Genomic DNA, 20299 nt, shown 5'->3' on the forward strand with positions numbered 1-20299 from the left:
CCAAGGCTGTAATAAGGTCTGGAGCCGAGTGGTCCTGGTGGAACCCAAACCGAGCATCGGTGAGCAGGTTATTGGTAAGTAAGTGCCGTTTGATAGCACTGTCGACGACACCTTCCATCACTTTGCTGATGATTGAGAGTAGACTGATGGGGCGGTAATTGGCCTTGGTGAAACCGCATCTGGAGTATACTGTGCAGTTTTGGTCTCCTTATCTGAGGAAGGATGTCCTTGCCATGGAAGGGATTGCAACGAAGGTTTCCCGGACTGATTCATGGGATGGCAGGACTGACTTATGAGGAGAGATTGGGTCGACTCGGCCTATATTCACTAGAGTTTAGAAGAATGAGAGGTGATCTCATCGAAACATATAAAATCTAACAGGAATAGACAGACTAGATGCAGGGAGGATGTTCCCGATGGCTAGGGAGTCCAGAACGAGGGGTCACGGTCTCAGGATATGGGGTAGGACATTTAGGACTGAAATGAGGAGAAATTTCTTTACTCAGAGGGTGGTGAAACTGTGGAATTCTCAACCACAGAAGGCAGTGGAGGCCAAGTCACTGAATATATTTAAGATGGAGATAGATATATTTCTTAATGCTAAAGGGATCAAAGCATATGGGGAAATAGCGGGAACAGGCTACTGAGTTAGACAATCAGCCATGATCATTTTGAATGGCGGAGCAGGCCCGAAGGGCCGAATGGCCTACTCTTGCTCCTATTTTCTATGTTTCTAGAGAAACATAGAAAATAGGAGCAGGAGTGGGCCATTCAGCCCTTCGAGCCTGCTCCGCCATTCAATATGATCATGGCTTATCCTCTATCTGAATGCCATCCTTCCATGCTCTCCCCATACCCCTTGATGCCATTTGTGTCTAGAAATCTGTCCAGCTCCTTCTTAAATATATTCAGTGACTTGGGGCTCGATTTTGGCGTCGGGTTTCCAGCGGGGGGGCCCGGAAAATCCCGATATCCGCTCACGTGACCGGATCGCGACGAAATCCCGGCCACTTCCAGGTACCGCGCTGACGTGCGGGGCTGCGCGCGCAAGCCCCGCTGGTGGGAATCCCGCAGGCAATTAAAGCCAGCGGGGTTCCACTTGAGTGTACTTACCTTGCTTGTTGAGGTCAGTTAATGAGCTGAATCAGCTGTCAAAAGAGGAAGTGTGGGATTTTAGGTTCAAGGCAGTGAGCTTCACACACTGGGGGAAACAGTCTCACTCCAACCAGGCGTGTTGCAGCCAGCAGCCTGTGGCAGGTGCCAAGGTGCACTCCACGGGGGACAGCCCTCACCCACGCAGGAGGCCACCGCGTCACATAGGGCAACCCCTGCCCCCCACCACCCCCCGCCAAGCCAGAGGACAGACCGACACGAAACCGCAGCCCCAGTCCGAGGAACCACCCACCTACCCTGCACAACCCCTCAGACCAACACCTGCCAGATGGGTGGTGTGTGGACACCCTCGGAGGACGAAGAGCATGACCAGCCCCAGCAGCCTCGCAGTCCACGCCGTCTGCCGCAGAGACGTGGATCCCCCCAACACGGTGTTGTTGCACGCCCACCTGCACAGCAGGAGGGAGGGCTACCGCAGAGAGAGACGCATCGCAGAGGGCACTACCCTCGCCACAGGGTCCACAGACCGAGGCGCAGCTCCCCGGACCTCTCCGAGCAGCAGTGCACAGGGAGGCGCAGATTCGCTCGACGTGTCGTCGTGGAGATCTGCAGGCTCTTTCATGCCGAGCTGCTCCTGGCTGGCCCCAGTACCAACTGCTTACCTGTCGCTGTCAAAGTCACCACTGCCCTCCACACCTTCTCCTCCGCATCCTTCCAGGGTGCAGCCGGCTACACCGCCGATGTCTCTCAGTCGTCTGCGCGGACGAGCCCTGCAAATACACCTGCACCTACTCTGCAGTAACACGATGGGTGGCATCAGTGGTGGGTCCTCATAGTGATACCCAGGAGCGGGCATTATTGGACACAACGGACAGGATTCGCGGAGACATGGCAGTGGTGGTGTCAATATAATGTGTGCTGTTTGTTGCTCTGAAATTCAATATAGGTAACACCCATGACAAACCCTCAGACACCCTTGTGCACCCCCTTCATGCTCACGACACGTTTGCCTTACGCTGCCTACTGCACATATGTGATGCATGCCCTGTGGCTGCAGCACAGGTGGTGGCAGGTTGAGTGAGGCTGGCCGTGAGGGAGATGCACGAGAGGGTGAGTATGGGATGGAGCAATGAGATTGTATGAGGATTGGGTTGCGTGTTAGTGGCAGGATGAGTACTGGCGAGGTGAGTAGGTGGAGGTAAGATGAGGATGGGGTTTGAGTGGGTATGAAGGGTGATATTACAGAATAGTGTTGGCGGTACCGAAGGAGATGTGGGGTGGGGGCAGTGTTGTGGCAGACGGAGTGTAGGGGAAAGACTTCGTGTTCTCACTGCGGCTGACCTACTGCGGTCATTGCAGCGCCTCCTGCACTGTAAGCAGGTGGGCCATATGTTGGTGACGCAGGTGACCCCCTCTGCCACCTCGAGCCAGGCCTTCTTGGTGGTAGAGGCAGGCCGCTTCCTCCCGCCCGCCGGGTGGAAGATCTGTGTCCTCCCCCTCCTCCTCACCCCATCTGATGATACCTGGGGCATTAAACTGGGAGCAGCCTTCCCCCTGGGCTGCTCCATGCTGCAATTTGTTCCATTGGTTGCAGCATCTGTCAGTGGAGGACTGCCCCTTTAACTAGAGAGCCTCCAGCTGACAGATCGTACTGCGCATGCGCAGCCCGACCGACGCGCAGGCCAGCGCCGTGGACCCCGGAGGAGCAGGTAATTGATTCCTATTAGTGGGTTGCCTGCTACGATCGCGCGGGCAACCCACTAATTTCACCGAGCGTGTTGACCACGCTCCCGGAGGACCACCTGCTGGGAACCCGCAGGCCTGCTAAATTCAAGCCCTTGGCCTCCACAGCCTTCTGTGGTCGAGAATTCCACAGGTTCACCACCCTCTGAGTGAAGAAATTTCTCCTCATCTCAGTCCCAAATGACATTCCTCGTATCCTGAGACTGTGACCCCTCGTTCTGGAACTCCCCCAGCCAGGGGAAACATCCTCCCTACATCCAGTCTGTCGAGTCCTGTCAGAATTTTATGTTTCAATGAGATCCCTTCTCATTCTTCTCAACTTTAGTGAATATAGGCCTCGTTGACCCAATCTCTCCTCATATGACAGTCCTGTCATCCCAGGAATCAGTCTGGTGAACCTTCGCTGCATTCCCTCAATGGCAAGTCTTTCCTTTTTGGTTTGGAGACCAAAACTGCACACACTACTCCAGGTGTGGTCTCACCAAGGCCCTGTAAAACTGCAGTAAGACATCCTTGCTCCTGTACTCAAATCCTCTTGCAGTGAAGGCCAACATACCATTTGCCTTGCTAACTGCTTGCTGCACCTGCATGTTTGGTTTCAGTGACTGGTGTACAAGGACACCCAGGTACCTTTTTGTACATCAACATTTCCCAATCTGTCACCATGTATCATCTACACCTTTGACCAGTTTGCAACTGAGTTTCTGAATCTAAGTCATGGAGGTAAATCAAGAACCGTAGTGGTCCCAACACTGATCGCTGGGGTCTCCAACATAACTCCTGACACACAGCCATTGTTTTCTCAGAAGTTGAACACTTCCCTTATAGGATAGGCTGCCAGTCTTAAGCGAATGTGGGCCAAAGTAATGTGACAAGCTCTTCCATTTTTCAAGGACCATTAAGGAACATAAACAAATGTGGAGGAACTTCTCTATCTCTACACTATTCAGAAACAGCACCAGCGTTTTGTATTGGCAGAACTCACTGTCCTTTCTCCTCAACACTTTGTAAAGACAAGAGTATCACAGCAGCTCCTTGAGCAGAGATGGACCCAGCTGCAGAAGTGTGCTAGTTACATGGAAACCATCTTTAATAAATGGTTACATGAAAATCTCATGGTTGTTTAGCAACACAGTGCTGAGGTTTTTCTGCAGGATGAAGGATAGTTTACTGTGGGGCTCAATCTAATGTCATAGGTGGAGAAGTTTCACTATACATTCCCAGTTACCTTATACCCAGGATAATTCACAAGATCTGGGTAGAAGCGGCCATCCTTGTAACTACTTGTTAACGGAGAACAACTTGATTCTCAGATCTATTGGAATTCCGTATCAATTGATCCATTTAAATCTTGTACCAAGAAGACCTGTTCTCAGGTGAAGGGTCGGATGTGGCAATGTGCATCGCAGAGCCTCCTTTTGTTGAGATGGCACTTGAAAGGGCCAAGTTGTCTCTGCAGGGTTGTATTCCTTCAATCATGTGTACCTTGTTAGTCTCCAGAAAAGGTTCTGTGTATAAACCTTTTATTCTTATTGGAACCAATTTATTAATAGGGTAATGATCAAGACGCTTGGGGGCTGATCTTGACCATCTTCATTTATTTGCAGTATTTACCCATCACTTGGTTCATTGAGGTTTTTCTTGGCAGTTATTACAACCAATAATTTGCTGATGGAAATTCCATTTGAACACTGAGTTGTAATCGGGATTTTGAAAGCTGTCTGGGAAAAATTGAATGACAAATCAAGCCAATTTGGCACCTGAATCTCTTCGACTTGATGCTGTTTTATTTTTATTTAACTGCAGTATCCCATTCAATAGATTGACAGTGCAGCGAGGGCAAGAGATGTGCTCAACAGAAATAGTTAGCATTGTTGACTTCAAAATTTATGTCTTTTTAAATTTAAAGGTTGCACTGTGTAGAACCACTTTGTAGTGCATAATCAAGCTAGTACAAAAAGTCCTTTCCATCCTGTTTCAGACCTAGCTTGTATGTACAAGCTTTTCAGTCGTGTGCCAAATGGACTGAAAACTATGTGTGAGTGTATGAGTTCCTACCTGAGAGAACAGGGCAAGGCACTGGTGTCCGAGGAAGGAGAAGGCAAGAACCCAGTGGACTACATCCAGGTCAGTATGAGATAGTTCTGTCCTTTCATTGTAATTGCTGTTAAGGAGAATGGAAAAAATAGCCAGTAACCTGAATCAAAATGCTCAAGTAGATTGCAATGCGCTTTTAACAATCAGTTCATCAATCCAGCCCATTTTAGATTTTTGTTGGCTATGATGGAATGTTCATTGTCAATGTTTCAGTTAGCATTATAATTTATAAAGTGAATGCTACTTTGAAGGTTACTTTCAATTAAAAATCTGAAAAGAAACCAGATCTGTATCAGTTTGAATCACTAAGAAGGGTAGGATGAGAAGTGTTTTCAGTATAAAGAACTCTCTCCCTCCACACACTCAACCTAACCAAACCTCCCTTCCCCCTGCCAAAAAAAGGGGAGAAAATATTTCTGGGATTTGTTCCAACTTTTACTAGAGTTCATTACTTGCATTCTAATGTAAGAATCAGCATCCGGGCCGTTGGGGAAGGCCAACTCTTGCTGATTGTAATGCCAACAGATCAGAGATTGTCCAAGTTATATCATCGGAGTGGGATTTTTGTGGTTGAGAGAGACTCTCAATGACCGGTAACATTGCGAGACCAATGTACTTTACAAATCAAGGCACTTTTACATTGGTGCTTGTTTCGTATCTTCATTACTGGGTGGGGGAAGATATAGTTAATATTGAAAGACTGCAACAAAATAGAAGACATTAACAAATTTGCAGAATGGGGGTGTAATTGGCAAATTAATTTCAATGTAGATAAGTGTGAGGTTATACATTTTTAGTAGATGGAATAAGGAGGCCACATAGTGCTTGGATAATAAGAGTCTAAATGGGGTGGAGGCGCAAAGGGATCGAGGAGTACAGATTCACAAATCATTAAAAGTGGCAGTGCAATTAACAAAGCCATAAAAAGTGCAAACAAAGCATGGGGGTTCATTTCTGGAGGAATAGAATTCAAAAGCAGATAAGTTATGTTAATTTATATAGAACCTTGGTGAGATCACACTGGAAGTACTGTGCACAGTTCTGGTCTCCATATTACAAAAAGGATATCGAATTGCTGGAGAAAGTGCAAAGATGATACCAGAACTGAGAGTGCAATGATCAGGAAAGACTCAACAGACTGAGGATATTTTCTCTAGAAAAGAGAAGACAGAGGTGACCTGATAGGTCTTCAAAATTATGAAGCAGCTTGATTGGGTAGGCATAGAAAAGATGATTCCACTTGTGGGGAGTCCAAAAGTAGGGGCCGTAAATATAAGATAGCCACCAATAAGGAATTCAGAAGAAACTTCTTTGCCCAGAGAGTGGTTAGAATGTTGAACTTGCCACCACACGGAGTGGTTGAGGCGATTAGCATAGGTGCATTTAAGTGGAAGCTAGATAAGTACATGAGGGAGAAAGGAATAAAAAGATATATTGAGAGGGTGAGATGAAGTACGGTGGGAGGAGGCTTGTGTGGAGCATAAACACCTGCATGGACCTGTTGGGCAGAATGGCCTGTTTCTGTCTTGTAAAATTCTTTGTAATAAGAGAATGCTGTCCATGTACTGGTTCCATTAATTCAACAGCAGTATTGTTGACCCAGACTTTCATGATCTGTTATTTTGGTGTAGGGATAAATTACCTGGCTTTATTGGTCACACTTCCATGATCTGAACGATACAAGGGCTAGTCTAAAAACACCTCAAGAATTTTTGTCGAAGAACTTTCCATTAAAGCACTTCTCTTTCCCCCTCAAAAAAAAGTTACAGGTCTCACATTTGTAGATTTAATTTTGTTTTATCATCACTGTATACAATTAACCAGTAAAATATTTCAGAGAAAATGATGCTGAAGTTAAGACTGAGATAGTTGGCAGGCAGTTCTTAAAATATTGAATGACTTTGTTGATGGCTTAGTCAATATTAGAATAACTATACCAAAATTATTATGGGGTAACAGTGGTATACAAATAATTAGTTAAAATATAACAATGTAGGTTATTACATAGGTTCTGAAAACTACAGGCTTATTGAAATGGACATGTGCAGAATTGGCCTAAACATATATATTTTTGCTCGAACAGGGTCTTCTCGATCTGAAGGGCAGATTTGATCGTTTCCTTCAGGATTCATTCAACAATGATCGTCTTTTTAAACAGACCATTGCTGGTGACTTTGAATACTTCCTTAACCTCAACTCCAGGTCCCCAGAATATTTGTCATTATTTATTGATGATAAACTTAAAAAGGGAGTAAAAGGCGTAAGTATTTCTTGTGATTTTTCACCCTTTATCCTTCCTCTTCCTTAAGGCACAGTGATGCTGTTCTTTTGGATTTTAGCACCTTTCTGATCGTCCCTCAGTGACTGTTTTAACATCTAAGCCTCAAAAGGCTATTTGAATAATAATCAGTCACTGTTTCCATCTGGTGATCATGTGCAGTTCCATTAAAAGTGTAGGATAGTAGTCAAGAACCAAAACTCTGGCTTCCTTTTCCATAAAACCGTAAAGGTTTACAGCACAGAAGGAAGTCATTGGCTCGTCATTGTATCTGTGCTCATTAGCTAATTATTGTACCTGAGCTCTGCAGCAATCTCTTAACCCCCATCCACTTCTCAGTAAACATGAGATGCTGAAGACAGTTGTGGTGTCATCGCAACAACTTTCATTTGTTAGTCCTTTCAATGTACAAAGCAGTAATAATAAGGGGAATGGAATATTGAGCAATTGGGGAGAGAGTTTAGGAGGGATGTTTAAAAGTTTGGATGAAAAGATGGTTTTTAGAGGAGGCAGAAGTATTGGAGAAGTAGAGGAGTCTCAGATGGGAGTTCCCGAGAGGAGAGCCTAGGTGGCTGAATGTTCTATCACCGGTGGTCGGGTGGAAGGAAAATGGGATGTGCAGAAGGACAGTATAGGAAGACCAAAGGGTACGGGAAGGAGGGAAAGCTTAGAAATCATTGCGGGTTTAGCGTGGAGCAGGTTCAAGGAAGGATTTGAAAATGAGGATGCTGATTTTTTTTTTTGTTTATTGCATCAAGAGACAAGGTCTGTGAGGGTGGGCAACAAGCCTTGGTGTGGGGCAGACTTATGAGGGTGCAGAGGGGTCAGTGTTGGGTTGTGTAAATAAGACTTGGTGATGAAGAAAATTTGGGATTTAAAGCACTGCCCATTGTCAAACATAATGCCACAGTTGAGATTGGCTAACTCAGCAAAAAGCAAGGATGGAATCTGGAACATTACTGACTTTTGTTTGTGACACACGCTGATTTGTTTTGAGTTGGGGGAGCATCTAAAATGCAAGTTTTTCATCTTGAGGGTGTAGTTCTTGCTCGATTTTTAACTCGCCTATGCCACTTGAATAGGGGAATGAGAAGAGCCTTGTCATTTTCTATAAATTACTTGATAAATTCACCAAAAGTAATTAATCTTTGATCACATACTGTGTGAACCACAATTAGCCATTAGCCATTAAATATCTGCAATGTAGGATGTATGTGCAGAAAATTTGGTTAAATGAACGTACTGTTTTTGTATTAAAAATAATGCTGGTTTTCAGTGTTGATGTGGAGATGCCGGTGATGGACTGGGGTTGACAATTGTAAACAATTTTACAACACCAAGTTATAGTCTCAGGAAGGAGGAAGTCTCCGAAAGCTTGTGAATTTAAAATAAAATTGCTGGACTATAACTTGGTGTTGTAAAATTGTTTACAACGGTTTTCAGTGTAACATTGTGCATCAATATTTTTTGGTGAAGAACAAGTGTAGACCACAGACAGTGCTTTTAATTCTCAAAAACGTTGACTTGATGCTTTCTTCCAACTTTCAGCCCCAACATCAAACTTACATTTTACTATTTTTTTTCTTTGTAAATATTTTTGACAGCCATATTATTAGAGACTATACAACCAGAAGTTGTGCTGAGCCTGTTTAGGCTGCTTATTTTGCCACTCTCGTCCTTTCTAAAAAATAGAATAAGATAAGACAAGAGCTGTAGTCGCTTCCTACTGAACTTAAGCAAATTCTGCACTTAATTTTCTGGAGTTGCAACTGAGTTGTTGTCTTCAATAACATAATTGCCAAGATTCTCAGTTACTCTTTGACTGTTGTACCATATCCAATTGGTTGTTTGCTGACTTTGCCTGCCTGACTTTTTGATTCTTAATAGGATTGGCACATTTATGGTTTGCATTTCACAACTTTATCAAATCTTGGAAATTTTTCAGTTGGTTAACTTTCTAATTTTGTCTGCTTTGCTATATGGGCACATGTTCTCAGTTGATGTGTCTTTGATCTTTCAACTATCAAGACTCTTTGGCGTGGAGTTTCCTCTAGCAGCACCCAGAATCTGTTGGACACTGCACTGGTATTGCTAAGGTGAAGTTACGCTGAAGTTTCTATGCAAACTCATCAACGTAAGCCCGAATATGAAATCTCCCATGAACCATCACAATCAAGCAGCCCAAGCGATCGTAGTCGTTTTATGACTGGAACAGAGCTTTCTTCAGCATCAGAGGAGTGGGATTGCCAGGAAATGAGCCATTCTTTCAGCTGACTGATTTAATGCTCTGTGTCTTTGTTAATTGGCTTCAATTGATTGCTATGATCTGTACTTGGTACATAAGACCTGTGACCAGCAGTCAATTGAAGCCACACAGGTGTGCCCTGCACTGTCGTAATTGACTGACTTTAAAGTAATTGCAGCAGCAGGAGAAACTGACCTGGGTAAGGCTTCAATTAACTGCTGGTCACTGCAGCTACAGGTGATTAATGCAGGATTCATTTGACCACGGGTGCCTGGGCGCATTGTGATTAACATCCCCGAACGGGTGCAATCGGAAACTTGTTATTCCGACCTGGGGGCATGGCCAGTTTTGTGAGTGGGAACTGCTTCAGGCGAATAGACTTTTGAATCAGCGTAAAAGATCTCAGATACTCCAATGTAAAGTGGCTATGGACACAATTCACTTCCATTTTTTTTAAAAACGCAATCTTTTGCGCTATTTCATTCGCCTCTGCCCAGATAACCTTGATATCTGAGCAGAAATCATGCAGAAACTTCACGCCCATGTTTTAATATCGACGTGCTGTGATAAAGTAAATAAATTCAGAAATTCCACTTGCAATTTGTTCAGACGGTGGAATTTATATTAAGATTGGGTTGAAGTGTTAGCTCTCTGAGGAGGGCATACTGTGAGCTGTGATTAAGATTTTCAGTTGTTCAAGAGCCAATCAAACTTACAGATCTGTATGGAAGACTATCCTCTGAAAACATTAAATGTCCTGTGTTTAAAACCAAACTCATAAGTGCCTTTTAAAACTGTATTTAATCTAAGCCAAAGATGTCCTGATACAAAGGCAAGATTCACAAATTTTTGATTTATTTTAAGTTGACAGAACAAGAAGTGGAGACTATCTTGGACAAGGCCATGGTTCTGTTCCGATTTATGCAGGAGAAGGATGTGTTCGAACGATACTACAAGCAACATCTGGCCAGAAGGCTTCTTACTAACAAAAGTGTATCTGATGACTCTGAGAAAAACATGATCTCAAAACTTAAGGTGAAAATGTTAATCTAATTTTGGACTATTATAACTTAAACAAGTTCTAGTCATGTTTGCATTAATATTGGTGAACTCTTTACTGTAATCTTTCTCCACTACAAAATCATAATTGTAAATGTCAAAGTTTTATTTGATTTTACTGTATTTAAAGGGAACAGGATGACAGAAATACAGGATAGAGCATGACAAAATTATGTAGTGAATTACATATTCCACTGGTGAGAATGACATGATGCACAAGGATATTGAGGTTCTAAGTAAGCCATGCAGGTTATGTTCACAAGTGGAATATGCCATTTTATTTCACTTTTCACTCTGGTTCATTTAAAATGTATGCACTTTTATTAACTTAATCTTTTGAACAAGTACTGTCTTTTAAAAAAAAAAGTGTGAAAATTTTAATTCAGAAGACTGTCTCAACTTAAAACCAAAGGGATGCAGCACTAAGTCAGCAGTGGAGTGAAGTTTGAAACTTTAACTTGACTCATTCTGGCAAAAATATTTCTGAAATTCTGCTTTATAGCTGTAAGGAATTTGTGTGATTGTTTCAGTTCCACATACCACTTTATATTGAGTTCGCAAAACATGAAATCTGTTGCTTTTGGGGGATGCATTGACAACCTGTTATGAACCATAAATATAAATCTATCATCTGAACAATCAGTAACTTAATTGCGTGAAATTAATTTACCTCTAGTTACTACTAATTTAAGCACAACTTAGTCAAGTGCATACAGTTCAATGCATGAAATTTTGCCATGGTGGTAGTATACTCTGTTGTACAGGCTTTGCCTGTAAAATTTAAAGAAATATGAAAACACCTGGATTTTTAAAGTAAGGTTGTTTATTGATAGCTCTTTATAGTCACAAAGAATATTTAAGTACCCAAAAATACCCAAACTAAATAATGTTCAGAAGGAACAGCAGTATGGGAAAGATGCTGCTCATTTCAGTGGAAGTTCCACAGTTCATAATTGGATTCAACATTATTGAATTGAATGAAAGTTGCTGAATATAAAAAAGTTAAGAAACGCTCAACTAATTGTTTGAAATTGAGATTTTCATTTTTTTTTTTAAAATCCCACTCTGACATTTTAATGTCATTTTATCTTGAAAAGGCCACCTGTTTTGCATCTGTTTAGGTAAAAACAAAGTAAAAAATTTTAAGTAATTTTTGATTTATTTTCCATGTAATCCTGTTGAATTCTGAGGTGTATATCAAAAGTTGTATATCACTCAACTGGCAAAACGTTTTTTCCTTTGGAAGCAACAAAATTGGGACTTGCATGTACATTAAGATTGGTTCTGACTTTTTGAATAATTGCTTTAAATGTTTCTTTCTCTTCCTTCAGACGGAGTGTGGCTGCCAATTCACATCCAAACTGGAGGGAATGTTCAGGGACATGAGTATCTCAAATACAACGATGGATGAGTTCCGACAGCACTTACAAACTACGGGGGTGAGATGGTGTTTCAGCAAAGTGCATTTCGATGTGATTCAAAAGTCAGAAAGTTTCTAATTTGACATATAATCTACTGTTCTGTTATCTATTGGCTGTGGGACTTTTTTATTTTGTAGTCTAGGGTTGAAAAAGATGGTATAATTAGAACTGTAGATGTTCTGCATTCCACAGGCTTTGACCACCTCGTTCCCCCCCCCCCCCCCACCCCATCACCAATAAAATGTAAGCAAAGGGCTGCCAAAAGCTTTGTATTCTGTAATGGTATAGAGAGAACTTTTAAAGATTCATAATGACTAAATCTATTGGTATTTTTTTAAACAATGAATATTTAGCAACAAACTGAATTTTAATATACAATGAACATTATATTCTTCAGAATGCAGTACTTGTAGTTATTGTAATTACAGAAATGTATAAGAATGATCAATACTCTGGTTCCTTTTTTCCCTCAGGTTTCTCTAGGGGGTGTCGACTTGACAGTAAGAGTTCTGACTACGGGTTATTGGCCTACACAGTCTGCTACACCAAAATGTAACATCCCCCCAGCACCACGACATGCCTTTGAAGTCTTTAGACGGTAAAACTTCATAAATAAGCTATTTTCTTTTTAAGAGCATTTTGATAATGATCAAGTCATCTTGGCTTTATTCTGCTTTAATATGAAAGTAGCTTGAGATTTTATGGTCACATAGTTCCAGAATAAAAACTAAAAGCTGGGTTAATCAAATTTTCCTTGCCGGGGAAAAGAGTCTTTGTTTTTGTTTAAGTTGATACTGTAGAGTAGTAGGTGCAGAATTAAATGCATTGTATGTGAAAAGTTTTATTTTAATTTTCACTCCTGCACAATCACTTTTTATCAAAATCTAGCTACTAAGTTGACCTATCTGTAATCATCTTGATTCATTTATATTAAATGTAGAAATTAAAAACTTGTGTTATTTCTTTGTAACAAAGAATTGTAGTCTGATTTATTTTGTGTAATTTTCAAACCTGTTTGAAATTTATTAACTTTTAATTCTGCAAATAATATTGCATGAGCTGCCATTGCTGCAATACGATTAGTTGGTTTTATATTGAGATTGGAGTGGAATTGTGAATTCTTGGAGAGAGTTTTGGTGGTAATTCTTTCCCTTTTAAGAAGCGCTGGCTGTATTGAAATTAAAGGTAGATTTTATTGGTATTTTCGTGCAACGTTAGAAGTGCAGAATGTTACTTGGAGGAATCAGTTTAGTTCATCTTTGAGAATTTTCTGCAAGATGAGCATTGTTTAATATTCCTTCAACTCTTAATACTAGGTATGACATGCACAAATTTACTGGAAGTATGCTTTTCCTGTCAGCTGCCAATGACTATACTTATTTATAGGCAGCTATTTTCTGTCTTGACTTAAAAAAACATGTCAGATTGATCCAATATTTAAGTTTTCACTCTTCTGGCTTTTGAACGACTCAAAATCCAACCTTTGGAGACAGAGTTTTTTAGGCAATCAAAATCAGTATTTTGAAGGCATCGCCACAGCTCAAAAATGGAGAGTAGGAGCAAGGAACAAGCTACAGTACTAAGTAAATAGTGCAAGTTATTTTTAAAAGAAATGAAGTATAGAAAACATGGAAATTTGATGACGTAGCAAAAAAAAAAGTCGTGTTCAATCATAATAGGACAGAGAGATGGGAAGGTATCATGGGACAACTGGATGCAGTGTCTTGGTGGTCAGAACCAGCCAAGAATAGACTAAATCCTTAGTGATCACTTCAGTCGTAATTTATTGCTTGAGCTTAATCAAACTGAAGTATAATTAATGTCTTGCATTTCTACTTATAGATTTTCATAAAGGCTTTTGGAAATTATGATTTTTGTTTTCATTGTAGATTCTATTTGGCAAAGCACAGCGGTCGACAGCTCACACTCCAGCACCACATGGGTTCGGCAGATCTAAATGCCACGTTCTATGGACCTGTGAAAAAGGCAAGTACCTTAACAAATGAGAAGATTCTCCACCTAGAAGCTGATTACAAACTGATTATAGGTAGCAAGGAGAGGAAGGGTAAAGAAATCATTATTGAAATAGGGAGGGAGAAAAGGCAACTGTTGTCATGGTAATCTCAATTGTGTATGCTCGGTATGCAGTGAAAGTTGTGCATACTTTTAGTGGCTTTTGCTTAGCTGCTGAGATAAGCTATTGAAGAGTTTCCTCTAAGATGGTGATGCTTTGATCTTTAACTTTTAAAAAGTACATTTTAAAGGGAAAAAAAACAGAACTATTAAACAAATTCCATTGTGAGTAAAGTCTGAGGGAAAATTCAAGTGATGGAGTAAGCTTTGCCTGGAAATTTGATCTTTGAAAATATGTATTTCAGTACCAGGAGCTTAACCATTTGGTTTATTTTGTGTATATTGAGCTATAAAAACTAGTTGTATAGGGAATCCTACTTAAATGGACATAGTTTAAATGCACATTCTTTTCCTGTTAATTCAATGCTAAATATTTTGGTTAAATACATAAGCGCATCCCATTGAAGTGCACATATTTTTTGCTTTGTCAGACCATTACAGGCAAAAGTTTTTCACGCCTTTGATAGCAAAGTAATCAAAATTAATGATAGCATGCCTGAGGTTGTATTAAGCCTGAGTGACGTCACACAGTGAGAAAATCAATCATGATGCTCCCGGGCAAAAAGGAGGGAAAAGCTTGAGAAATGGGTGCTGACTTTGCTACATAGCAATTCTTTTTGCTAAATTCAAAATCAACAAAAAGGTTGGAAACACTCAGCAGATCAGGCAGCATCTGTGGAGAGAGGAAAATAGGGGTTAACATTTCAGGTCTATGACCCTTCAAGGTTCTGACCAAGGGCCATAGACCTGAAATGCTAATCGTCCTCTCACCACAGATTCTGCCTGACATATTGTGTTTCTAGCATTTTCTGTTACTTTTATTCCAGCATCTGCAGTATTTTGCTCCACCAACACGTTACTGCTTTAAACTCCAGTTGCTAAAGCTATCCAAACCCTATTGTACAAGAAAAATTACTTCTGAGATGTACTTCTTGTGTCTTTCTTTTGTCAAAGGTTTAAACCTGTTCAAGCAAGGTGATCTGTTCCACTTGACTAATATCACATCATTCATCTGCTGCCCCTGCTGCTGTTTTATTGTAGTATTTATATTTTTAAAAAGCCAAACAAAACCTGGCCTTTTGGAAGTCTCCAAAGTACAGCAAGTGAGGACTGTCCTCAGTTTACTATAGAAAGGGCAGTTTCTGTCTACCTCTTGTTTAAAATTAGAGTTTTAAAAAAATTATGTGCTGATGAGTGGAGTGCTTGTTAAATCTACAGCAACCAGCTGGTGGTACATTGAGCAAAAAGCACTCTGCTCACTGATCATTTTGAATGGTTGGTGGGGAGAAATTGCCTTCTCAATAGTGAATTGAGAGTTGGTCTCAATTAACTTAACTACAGTTTAGGTCAGCTGCAGCATTGTGCCTTTTGTTTTGAAAGAAATGTCAACTCACTTGATTTGAAACAATTTGTACCATTGTTTTGGAAGCCTGTTAACATGTAAAATTAGGTGTGTTTTCTTCAAATCACTTGCGCTTAGAACCATACACTCACTGAAGTGGAACCCATTGATTTCAATGGCAGATTAGTTAAATACGCAGCCCAGTTTAGTGCTATTTTTAAGCTGGCAAAATTGTGTGTTTAATATGCTTTCACTGTACTAGAATAACTATTATTTGATAATGTTTCATAAATGATGCAACAAGTTCAGTTTGATGATCTGTATTATATCGGTATGGTTGAATGTTGTAATTGTACATTTGTGTCCAACAGGAAGATGGTTCTGAGGTTGGAGTAGGTGGAGCTCAAGTAACTGGCTCGAATACCAGAAAGCACATATTACAAGTATCTACTTTCCAGATGACAATATTAATGCTGTTCAACAACAGAGAGAAATACACATTTGAGGTGAGAATAGGCTATGGTACAAATCTGATGCATGTTGAAGACTGTTGTATTAGGAAAAAGAAATATTTGCTGACATGCCTTCATAAGATGAGACCTTGGCTTCCTGCAGAAGTGAAGATGCATGTCCTTTTAACAGTAAGACCCACTATGTAAAGAGTCGATGACTGTTCAGATGCTGCTATGAAATAGGTTAGAGTCATAGAGTTATACAGCACGGATAGAGGCCCTTCGGCCCATCGTGTCCGCGCCGGCCATCAGCCCTGTCTACTCTAATCCCATATTCCAGCATTTGGTCCGTAGCCTTGTATGCTATGGCATTTCAAGTGCTATCTTTGCTATTAAAAATGCTTCAATATAGGCTGTGTTGTGTTGTGTTCTATGTTGTGAATGTTTATCAATAGAAAAATCTTTGCAGTGCTGGTAATTGAAACAACTAAATCACTTATTGGGTCCAGAGTGGATGTGCAAGCTAGTGGACTTCAAAATGAAATTTTAGTTGAGACTCCCAAGTAGCAGAGTGTCATGGAAACTTTCTTTGCTACTTAAAGTTAATATTTGCAAACTTGCATCAGTCTTGAATGCAGCACACCTTATTTATAATGATGGTTGCAAGCTGTCCAAAAATGTGTTTGTAAACGGACAGTTGATGTTTCCTTTGTTAATGAATGGGCGGCAAACAACAATATCGAAGATGGTGAGTTATCCTAGGATGTTTGTGAGAGGGCACTGGCCTGTCTCCTCATTGCAGGGTTTTCTATTCTCTCATGTTTGTGCTTGTTCCACTAAGCATTTAGACTTTACAATGATACAGACCAAGAGTCAAAATTAAAAATGTTCAATTCAAATACTTAGATGCTTTTTCTAAAAGTGCAACCACTTGGCTAGTGTTTAACAGTACATTTAGAAATGAGGTACAGTTGTAAGTATACTTTTTTTTAAAGCACAATGATTTTATTTCCAGGAAATTCAGCAGGAGACAGATATTCCTGAACGAGAATTGATCAGAGCTCTTCAGTCATTAGCATGTGGCAAACCAACACAACGAGTCCTTAGCAAAGAGCCGAAGTCAAAAGAAATTGAGCCTGGTCATGTTTTTATAGTGAACGATCAGTTCACATCAAAGTTGCACAGAGTCAAGATTCAAACAGGTTTGTTTTAAAAAAATGTTTTAATTACACTGAGGTAAATATTTTCTGCGCAGATAGAGGTAACTGCACACAAAGAAGTGTTTGGCTAGTAAAATTGATAATGGGTAAGTTACCAACACTGTCCAGACTTGCATGAATTTGGACCCTTACTGGCTTTCAGTAAGGTGACCTATGTCCTGCCTGGATAGGATTTAAATCCCAGGTATCAAAGTATTCAAACCCACTCTGTGCCCACTGGTTATCATTTCAACATCTCAACAGGTTTTTTTAAAAAAAATAAGTTCACTGCACTAGGCATTGCTGTAGATATCTGCAGATAGCATCAAACAAAAACACAAAATGCTGGAAACATGCAGCAAGTCAGTCGGCATCTGTGGAGAGACCAGATAAATTTTCATCTAAGGTCTAAAAAATAAGAGTATTTTCTTTTTCTGATTTGAAAAATAAGAGGTGGACAGGCATATTAATACCGTTCTGGAGAAGAGTCTGCACCTGAAAGGTAATGCTGACTGATCTGTGTTTCCAAATGTTTTATTTTTGTTTGAGATTTCCAGCATCTGCAGTAGTTTGCTTTTATCCTCTGCAAATGGGGTGTTCTGGATGAAAACTACTCAATTACAAATAGCAGCCACAGCTCTCTGTATAATAAGAGAAGGATAACATTGGAAAGAAGTACCTTTTGGTACAAGTATTTTTTCTTCATTTTTCTTCCCTCCCCTCAAAAAGCACCTCCAGGAGGTAATGTGGAAAAAAAAGTTAATAATGTTATAACAATGTTAATCATGGCTGGAACTCCTAAATCGGGGCAACAACTTGCATTTATGTAGCACCTTTAATGTAAGAAACATCCAAAGGTGCTTCACAAATAGATGTTGAGATAGAAAGGGAGAGATTAGGAGAAATGACCAAAAGCTTGATCGAAGTGATGAGCCTTGAGGCTTGTAAAGGTGGAGAGGGGTGCCGGTAGGTGTACACAGGGAGTCCAAAAATGTAGGACCAAGGTGACTGAAAACTCCTCCATCAATGGATACAAGGACAAAATCAGGAATGGAGTTTTTGGGAAGGAATATAGGACTGGAGAAGACTTCAAAGAGTGAGGAAAGCCATGGAAGGATTTATGGGCCAAGATTTTAAATGCAGTGCTTTGGGGAACTTGAAGCCAGTGTGGTTCAGCATGGATGGTGGTGATAGGTGAGCGAGACTTGGAATTGGGCAGGATATGTGCGGCTGACATTTGAACAGGTTGGAATTTCTGGAGGGTGAAGGATAGGAGAGTGTTAGTGGTTAAGTCTGGAGATGACTGATGCATGTGTAAGGGTTTCACTGGCAGTGGGGCTGAGATAGAGGCAGAGGTGGGTAATGTGTAGGTTGAAGTAAGCAGTAAAATGGATGTTTAAGCAGGGATTTCACTATCAAGACAACTTTTTAAGAAGTTCATTACAAATATTTGATTTCTTCATTCATTCAGCCTCCACACATCAATAGAATATTAGTGTCATCCCACAGACGACTTGCCCTGTAAGGATGTCATGCCATTGGGCTGCTGTTTTCATCTTGTCCCACACTATTCTAAATCACATGCTGTTTTTTTTTTCCAGCCATCATTGATCGAATGATTGTTTCCTTCACTGGACACTATAACACTGAAATGTGATGAGGACTAGTTCTAGTCGTAGTGCTCAAGCATTCTTTTTGGAAAATTTACACCAAGTATCTGTTTTCTTCAGTTGATACTTTCCATACCTCAGAATTGGATCACTGAAGTAAACCTTGATCATTTTGGTTCATTCACTTTCCCTCAACCTCTGACCAATGTTCTGTTTCTCAAAGTGTAGAGCTATCTTGGGTATTCTGCCAATAAAAACACCTTTTTAGGCTCCCTGAAAAACAGGGACCTAAATGTAAGGAAAGTGTTTCAGCAAATGTTCAGTAGGTGACTATCTAATGCTGACTTGTGCATTCGCAAAGAAGGCGTAGGGTCCTCCAGTGTACACTCGGGCTACTCCAAAATTAATTGCAAGATATCCACTCTCAGGAGTCTGCAGTGAGACTAGTTCTGGCCAACAATAGTTCTATATAAGTCTTCATTAAACATTTGGTTAGTTTTATCGTGGCCTTTAAACTATCCACAGATTTGCTTTGGGCGGGGGTTTGATCCTAATTTTCATTGCACAACATGAAGGAGCCCTTCCTGCTAAACCTTTTCACTTCTACCTGTCCTGATCAAAGAGGAAGAATGCATTTCATAAAGAGGCTAGAAGAGTTTATCTAACCAATAGGGCAGCTGAATAGTATGAATTTCTTAAAAGGAAGGGCAGGATATTCCTCCATGATCCTAAATCGCATTTTGATGAAAAAGGGAGCAAAATTGGGCTGTATAACCTGCCGCCAGTTCTTGTCCTGAGTTAAATTTCTTGTTCACACCAGAACTGCTGCACTCCTCCTTCCCTGCTCATCAAATGTAAATGGCAGTTGCCATTGGGGCCACCCCTCTTACTGCTGCTCCCTGAGACAGCCTGGTGGAAGGTGATGGTAATGGCTCACATGGAGGGCTCAGTGGAGGCCTCTTCTCTCCATTATAACACCAGTGAACTCAGCTTTTTAAGTCTTGGTCCTGCCTGACACTTAAAAGTGAGTTGTTCCTTCTCTTTAAGGCAGTTCTGTCCTTTTTAAATGCCTGGCTGTCTGTTCTGATGATGCAGGAAAATTGGGTTGGAGGGCTGGCTAGCCTAAAGTGTCCCTTGTTGATTGACCCTTGCTGTCTCTGTCTCTTTCTCCTACCCCCTAAAATGGATGACAATGGCATCCTATTTTTATGGAAGGAGTCTTACAACACCAGGTTATAGTCCAACAGCTTTATTTGGAATCACAAGCTTTCGGAGCTTTGCTCCTTCACTCACCTGACGAAGGAGGAAAGCTCTGAAAGCTTGTGATTCCAAATAAAGCTGTTGGACTAACCTGGTGTTGTAAGACTCCTTACATTTGTCCACCCCAGTCCATCACCGGCATCTCCACATCATACTATTTTTATACAGAGGTTGAGCTTCTTAAGAGTGAAAACAGCAGAAAATGTATCAGTGTGGTGTCTTCATGTAACTAATAGAATAGATAAGGGGGAACCAGTGGATGTGGTGTATTTGGATTTTTAGAAGGCTTTCGATAAGGTCCCACGCAAAAGGTTAGTGAACAAAGTTAGATCACATGGAATTGGGGT

The 20299-nt window shown here is 40.9% G+C and overlaps 1 protein-coding gene across 1 annotated transcript in view; it reads left to right on the plus strand.

Moving 5' to 3' along the window:
• Positions 1–20299, plus strand: part of cul3b (cullin 3b) — an 89517-nt gene that overhangs the window by 64168 nt on the left and 5050 nt on the right. The window contains 8 exon segments of the mRNA XM_067995404.1: positions 4838–4983; positions 7037–7213; positions 10341–10511; positions 11867–11974; positions 12430–12554; positions 13846–13942; positions 15803–15937; positions 16899–17085. Coding sequence (XP_067851505.1) covers positions 4838–4983; positions 7037–7213; positions 10341–10511; positions 11867–11974; positions 12430–12554; positions 13846–13942; positions 15803–15937; positions 16899–17085 — 1146 coding nt within the window.

The sequence above is a fragment of the Heptranchias perlo genome, chromosome 13 (genome assembly GCF_035084215.1).
Source record: "Heptranchias perlo isolate sHepPer1 chromosome 13, sHepPer1.hap1, whole genome shotgun sequence".
Taxonomy (NCBI): Eukaryota; Metazoa; Chordata; class Chondrichthyes; order Hexanchiformes; family Hexanchidae; genus Heptranchias; species Heptranchias perlo.